We start from the raw sequence: 7,336 nt of genomic DNA, 5'->3' as shown, positions 1-7,336 counted from the left end.
ACTCCAGGGTTTGACATTGTGACTATAGCATCAACACTATAAATCATGGCGGCCAAGTATTATATTATAAATATAAATAGTATGGACGCCATTGTATTTATGACGTGACATCGAGTGACACTAAGGTCAGTGTTAAGATCCCTAAAACTAAACTCCAGTTTAAACAGCCTCAGCCAGTTCATGGATTAGGAGGGCCTCATTTATTTCACATCTCTCCCTCTCTCAAACCTTCCAAGCTTCTCCAATATGCTGAATCAACCTTAGAAGCTTGGATTAGTTTGATCTGTGGATTTTTTTCGAACAAGGTATCCTTTCTCACCTCTTCAATTTATACACACTGATTTAGTCTATGTTAGGTATATTTTATAACATAGTTTTCTAGGTATATATGGGGAAATCAATTTTGATTTTGGTGTATAAGCCAAGTTGTTTACATAGATTGATTATGTTTATTACAAATAGGTGCTTAGTTTCGGTCCTTGATTTGTATGTGTATGTGTTTGTGCACGTGTTTTATGATTGTGTTATAATGTTGGTTATTATGTTTAGATTTAATGTAGGTTAAATTTGTTTGTTCATTGTAGATTTTTTTTATTTCTAATATTTAGAGTTTGCAATTAGTTAGTTATTTGTAATATGTCTACAATAGTTTAAAATGCTTATATTATGGTATAAGGCAAAATGACTCATTTTCTTAGAACCCTTTGGTTTAGTATAGATACATGACATGTAGCGGAGTAGAAATGACCAAAATAGGGTCGTCGTAAGATTCATACTCAGACAGGTATTGCAAGGATGCACTTGGCTCTCTTGAGCTACCCATGCCTAACTATGACTATGGTAAGCCATGCCACATGTTTTAATCGAGGCATCTAGATATATGTGCCCATTGCTTCTACGTATGTGGTTGTTTTAATGTAAGTATTTTTTTATAAATATTTTATTTCATTATACTTGATATATGCTATTAAGTTATTGATAAGTTACTGAAGCTCACTGTGGCTAGTTCCTTTGGAATTTGGAATAGATCATTGGTGTAGCCATAGGTTGATTATGATGAGGTTGGTTATACCCACTTAGAAAACATCAAATTTAACATACGACATATAATGACTTTTTCTACAGACCACTAAAAATGAGCCTTGGAGGATTTTGATTCATATGTGATTTGAGGATACAATCAGACAAAAGCAATTAATGCAACAAAAATTAATGTGTGAATCCTAGCTTTGTTGCATGAGATGGAGTGGTATAAATACTTCCCAACTGACCAACTAGTTATTGCCCCTCCACTCACAAAAAATGGAACATCAGATTCTTCTAATGCCCATTTGAAGTGAGCACCAGATCAATATAATGTCTCTCCAATAGCTAGTTCACAACTAGTTGTTACTGTACGATGGTAGTAACTTATATTCTATTGTGTAGCACTAGATCAATCTAGTGTTCCAAAAGCACTCTCTTTGGAATCTCTCCGCATTGCATCAGAACAACCTACATCTATACTCTGATGGTACCATTAGATCAATCCGATGTCTCGGTCTTCTTTGTTTTTAGCAAACCATAGCTAAAACATCCCTACAACTTATAGTCTGATGGGTCCCTAGACCATCAGAACAATACAATGAAGCTACTAAACCCTAGCTTAAAAACTCATATCATATAATATAGTGGTCCTCTGACCACACCATCAAAACAATCCAATGGTGCTAGAAACACTCCAATCACTTTTAATTCAAATAGTTGTGTGAATAGGGTTGCTTCCACATGATTCTTGAGTTTTCTCTGAACTACTTGTGCTAAGTTGCATAAGTGCGCACTATACTAACTCACTAGACTCACCTAGATTAAGGTACTAGTTCATACCCTAATTTATAGTATGCCCAAAGAAACCTTTGAAAACGGCAATGAATTCCACCAACAGGGTTTTAAAATCACTAATTTCCGAATAATGAATTATTATTGTGGTCTAAGTAACTTATATACTATATACAAAACACATGTTAGTCATAATAATTATGTTTTCATTAATCATGAAAACCAAGTCCGACACCTAGATATTTTCTTGACAATCACTCATCACATTCATATATAGGCACATATATATTCACCATGTGTTGTCATCTCTATTAAAAAGAGAGAGAATGTCAAGTTAAGATCATAATGACATGCTCTTGCAAAGTATTTTCTTGTAGATACGTAGGACTACGTGTTACTATGTTAAGGCATGGGTAATTTATTTACACGTAGCAACACTAATAATGGGGAAAAGATGGTTGATTTCTCTTTATGCAAGAACGGAGCCACGAAAAAGAGTTATCGGGGAGGCCAAATAGAAACATCAAAGTATTAGAGGGTACTAAAAATGAAGGAAACCTAATTCACATGAAAAAACACCTATGGGTAAATGGAATTTTATTTTGGGACAGAGTGAATATAAAATAAATATTTATTTTTAGACGGATAGAGTACGGGCTTATTACTGCTATTGTGACTCTGAATCGTCAACAAAGCATCATAGTAAACCCTCTCCCACTTTGTTTGTCTACTGATTCCTTGCTCCTTCCATAGGTCTTTTCGAGAACGTTCCGCGTCAAGTCACTTTTGAGATTCCCGTAAATATATAAACGATAGCTTAAACAAACAGTAAATTGACAACCTAAAATTCCAAGCATCATATATCGATGCATCCCTTAAGTCCCTAGCGAGCTAGAATACCAGCAGCAGCCAGCACATTTTGTTCTTCACCGGTGGGGCCGAGAGTACACAAGATATAGCAAGATACACGGGGGAGAATATAAAAAACATAATAAAATTGGGTCAGCAGCCGAAGCTGGGAGACCAAATTCCCCGTCCAACCGCAAAGGACAAATCTGGCAGCGGGCCGTGGCCAAAGCGAGGGCAGCAACAGAAAAAGGTTGATGCGGATGGCGGGAAAAGAGAGGGTAAAGCTGGCGCAAAGCAAGCAGAGGAGAACCAGCCTTGCATTTGCGAATCGATAATACATGGGATTAATATTAAACAAGGAAAAAAAAACAATGGTTACACTGGGAATAAAATGCGAAAAGGGGGAAGGTCGGAGGGCCAGCTGCAGTGCCGAGAGCCCGTGGGTGGGCCCGCCAAAGAGCCCACTTTGTCAGCTCCGAGTGTCATGTCATGGTTGCGCCGTTAGTGTCACGGCGGCCGTTGCCTTCACGTTCACGAGCGGATCACGGCTTCGACACGGACGCGGCGTCCTTGGGATGATGCCGCTGCTGCTGCTGCGAGTGCGAGCCCTCGCCATCAGTCCCACCCCCGGCGCCGTTGGGCGCCATGGCCGACTGCGCCGTGAGCACGGACATGCTGGGTGAGGCCGGCACGGCGTCGGCTCCGGCTCCGGCGCCGCCGTTCATGGCGTGGGGCGGCAACCGCATAGCGGCCATGTGGTGCGCGGCGGCGGCGGCGACCCCGAGGCCCGGTCCTCCCACCGGAGGTCGCATGTGGCACGTCGCGGAGGATATGGCGGAGGCGAGGGAGACCGGCATGAGGCACAGGCCCTTCCCTTGCAGGTACTGCATGGCGGTGCCCATGTCCTCCTCCATCAGCTTCGCCACCTGCTGCTCCGTCACCGCCAGCCCATCATCGCTCCCGGCCGCGACCGCCACGCCGCCTCGACCCTGCACAACACACACACGCACGGTCCACAAAAGGAAGCAGGTCCAGAGGTTGATCAGGCACGCGTGTACTGTGTACTGTACTATGTACCACCAACTAGCAACTACCAAGCGAGGCAGCGAGCGGTGGTGCATGGGGGGCAGCCGCGTCATTTCGCGCGGCGGCACGCGAGGCACTGTGGGCTGCGGTGCGGCAGTGGCAGTGGCAGTAGCCATCAGCCGTGGCACTGAAAAGTCTGTTCACATCCCGCTGATTCCTTCGAGTGCGGGGAAAGCTGGGAGGGGGGAGAGAGAGAGATGAAGCTAGGCTAGGCAGGAGGAGAAAGATAGAGAGAGAGATGGAGGGAGGGAGGGAGAGTTACCTCCGAGGACATGTCGGCCACCAGCGGCGCGACGGCAGCGGCACCACCTAGCCGGCTCATGCTCAGCACCTGCGTACGTGGGTTGGTAAACGCAGATTACATGTCAGCAACTCCATCAACAACAGCTGCATTTAACATTTCATGCTTGCCTTGACTTGGAGCTGAAGGAACTTGACGTAGTCGACGATCTCGTCCAGCATCGACGCCTTGTCCGTCTGCAGATACAAGACATTGAGATGATGGATCAGTCGTCGGCGAGGAAGTCAAGCGCGAAGAACGAAAAGGAGGATAGAGGGTGGACGACATTACGACAAGCTGAAAAGAAAGCGCTAAAGCTAGGGTCTGTTCCCCCTCTTCGGAAGCGGCGCCATGGGCAGGAATTCTAGGAGAAGAAAAAAGCCATGCCATGCCCTTCGTCCCCGCGCGGTCGCACGGTGCTGAGGCCAACGTACGTGCGGGTAAATGTGCCCCCGCACGCGCGCCCACCCACCACCACAGCTCCTGCCTCCGCCCACGCGGCTACTAGCTCAATCTGGTGGCTGACGGGCCCCTACAGCTGTCCGGCCATGGCGTTGGTTGGACTCGAGTAAAAAGCTGCGTGTGCTGTCTTCCATTGTTTAATCCCCCGATTTCCTCGGCACAAACTCGCTACGAGTGATTTGGGGGGGACCTTTATTGTTTGCCAGCATCGACCATCTCCCTAAACCAATGCAAAACCCTAGGCCTTTGCAATCTCCGCTCCCCCCACTCTCTTCTCAAAGCAAGGGCGTATGATCTCTCACCTTGTTGGCGTTGGGCACCAGCTCCTGAAGCGCCTTCATCCTCTCCGCGATCCTCTCTCTCCGGAGCTGCGAAACGGTGACGACGACAGGGAAGGATATGAGAACGACAAACAAAGGGACAAAGTAATAACACAGTGGTTGGGACTGGAAGTCGGAACGGAGAACAATCCAAATCCGGGAAACAACAACAGACAATCAGTCAGAAGCGGGAGCTGCAATTTGCGAGGGTAGCTCACCCGCTCCGCGATGCTGTGGGGGTCGGTGGCCTGGCCGCGCCGAGCCCGTACCCGCTGCCTGGGCGGCGCGGCGGCGCCTCCGCACGCAGCGCCGGCCTGCGGCTGCGACACGCCGCCGGACGCGCCCGCGCCTCCACCGAAGCCCTGCCCCGGCAACGGCGCCGTTTGCTGCTGCGACAATCAAACCGTGGATACTTTAGAGATTATTATAGAGGTGGCCGCATGTGTGCTACTACGAGCATTAATTAAGCCATGTACGCCGCATGTGGTCTGTTAGTCTTGCGAACCTGCGGATGTGATTGAAAATGCTGCTGCTGCTGCTGGTGGTGGTGGAGCGATCCGGCGAAGGAACCGCCGAAGACGCCTGCGGCTTCTCCTCCCTGGAACGACGAACGGACACCGAATAAAAACGCGAGCTTTTCTCTTTCTCTCTCTCTTTTATTTTTCCAAAAGATTATAGATTCTTGACGGGTAAAAAGTCTGCAAGTGGATTTGAGCAAAGAAGGCGATGATGATGGATCAGTACGGCGGAGTCGGCTACAGCTTTGAGTAGCGCCTGCACGTCGCCGCCCGATCCGCCACTGCCGAGAGAGAGCGGGAGGAGCAGGCCGCCGTCTCTGCTGCCGCCCGTCGAGGTCGAGCGGCCCATGCCCTGCAGCAACACATGGTGTTCCTGCCTCAGATCGGCCAGCTGCTGCAGCACCATCTGCTTCACGGCCTCCCCGCCGCCGCCGCCGCTGATTTGGTGCTGCCGGAGCCGCGACGCCAGCAAGGCGGAGTCGTCGTACAGGCCCCCACCCCCACCCAAGTGCTGCGGCTGGTGCTGCATCTGCTCCGCCTGCGCGCCGCCATCCGGCGCCTTCCCTCCCGCCGCGGACGACAGCTCCGGCCATGCCGACGGCGGCAGGCCTCCGAGCATCTGGTCCAGGAAGTCGTCGTGCACGCCGCCTGCTGCCGCGCGGAGGTCGTCGAGGGAGATCTGCTGGCCGGCGGCGGCCATGGCCTGCATTTCCCGCGTAGTGGGCTGCATCCCGGGTTGGTGGCTCGAAGGGGAGGGAGAAAGGAAAGACAAGCAGGAGCAGGCCGGGGTTGGCGTCGCCGGCCGGCTATTTATAACGGGGGTGGCGGCTATATTTGTTTACTACTACTACTACACGGGATGGATCAGAACGGAATCGAATGTACTGTAGACTGAAGACAGCTATGACTAGTGTGTGGCTAGTCAAGTTTTTGATTCAGATTAGTACAACTTGTACCGTATCATGTGGTTCACAGTGGTGGAACTGGAAATAGACGGGTGGATCTTCTATGCAGATTAGCTGCAGGACGTTGTGCTGGGTTACGGCTCGTCCTACAACGGCTTTCCTCGCCTCCGATGGGGTGCTCAGCCTCAAGCTACAGCGTCATCTCCTTGCGACCTGCGCCGCGGCACGCTACCAACTCAGCCATGTACTCCAAGATGGCCTGCGGGGGCTCTGTGGCAGCGTGCGGCATCTCCATCGATGGGAAGCTCCTCAGGATAACGTCCAGGAGGGTCGCGGACTCGCGGCGGCGGCGCTATCCTGGACTGGACTCCGGAACGGCGAAATATCCAGAGGGCACTGCTGTGTCCGTTTCATGCGGTAATCGGCCGTTAGCTGAAGATCGGACGGCTGAGATTTAATAGGATGTGGATGTTGTGGCTGGACAGTTTTGCTCCCCGGTTTAATATATTCAAATCAAAGATCATGCATGATTATCTCATTTATTATAGTGCTTTCTAGACCGGGGATTTCAATGATTCAAATTGCCATTTCGCATTTGAAAAAAAAAGTTTCTTTAATATCAGAAATTTCTAAGACGACTACATGGATCACTTTTCGAGTTGGGTTTTATTTAAATTTTTTTCCGAGCTCTTTTAAGTTTACCTAACACTAGTTTTCATATGTGTGTACCACAACACCTAACTAGACTTGTCTACTTGTTTATGCTTCTTTTATAGTACGGTCCTATCACTACTCTGAAGGTGTGTTTCGATGAACGCGATGAGATGGAACGATCCTTTAGATAAAGTTATTTTGTTCAGGGTCAAGGTGTTGAGATCCAAATTGAGCGGACGGTTCGACCCTTGGGCCCGGACACTCCGCGTGCCCCGACAGTAGATTAACTCGGGTGTTTATCCTTATCTCGTGCGTGGTTATCCATCTAATCACGTGGGAGTTGTTGGCTATCTCTTAGGAAAAGGTATAGACCTCCTCCCCTATAATATAAAGGGGTACGACTGATTGAGAACACACGAACACATTCCAATCGAACGAATTACT

General features: G+C 48.8%; 1 protein-coding gene across 3 annotated transcripts; it reads right to left on the bottom strand.

Moving 5' to 3' along the window:
- Positions 1–2,725: 2,725 nt before the first annotated feature.
- LOC100274099 (uncharacterized) lies at positions 2,726–6,343 on the bottom strand. 3 transcript variants are annotated; one of them, XM_008669359.4, is made up of 7 exons: positions 5,560–6,343; positions 5,321–5,413; positions 5,034–5,204; positions 4,798–4,863; positions 4,165–4,230; positions 4,016–4,084; positions 2,726–3,656 (listed from the first exon to the last, which is right to left on the bottom strand). In XM_008669359.4, exons 1-7 carry the CDS (start codon positions 6,061–6,063, stop codon positions 3,210–3,212), a joined length of 1,416 nt encoding a protein of 471 aa, XP_008667581.1. In that variant the 5' UTR covers positions 6,064–6,343; the 3' UTR covers positions 2,726–3,209. The 3 variants fall into 3 exon arrangements, with proteins under 3 accessions (XP_008667581.1, XP_035820547.1, NP_001141950.1); XM_035964654.1 differs by having other exon boundaries at positions 5,798–5,926; NM_001148478.1 differs by having other exon boundaries at positions 2,969–3,656; positions 5,034–5,201; positions 5,560–6,077.
- Between the last annotated feature and the right edge of the window lie 993 nt (positions 6,344–7,336).

Source organism: Zea mays, chromosome 2 (assembly GCF_902167145.1).
Source record: "Zea mays cultivar B73 chromosome 2, Zm-B73-REFERENCE-NAM-5.0, whole genome shotgun sequence".
NCBI lineage: Eukaryota > Viridiplantae > Streptophyta > Magnoliopsida > Poales > Poaceae > Zea > Zea mays.
This window is presented reverse-complemented; position numbering and strand designations above follow the sequence as displayed.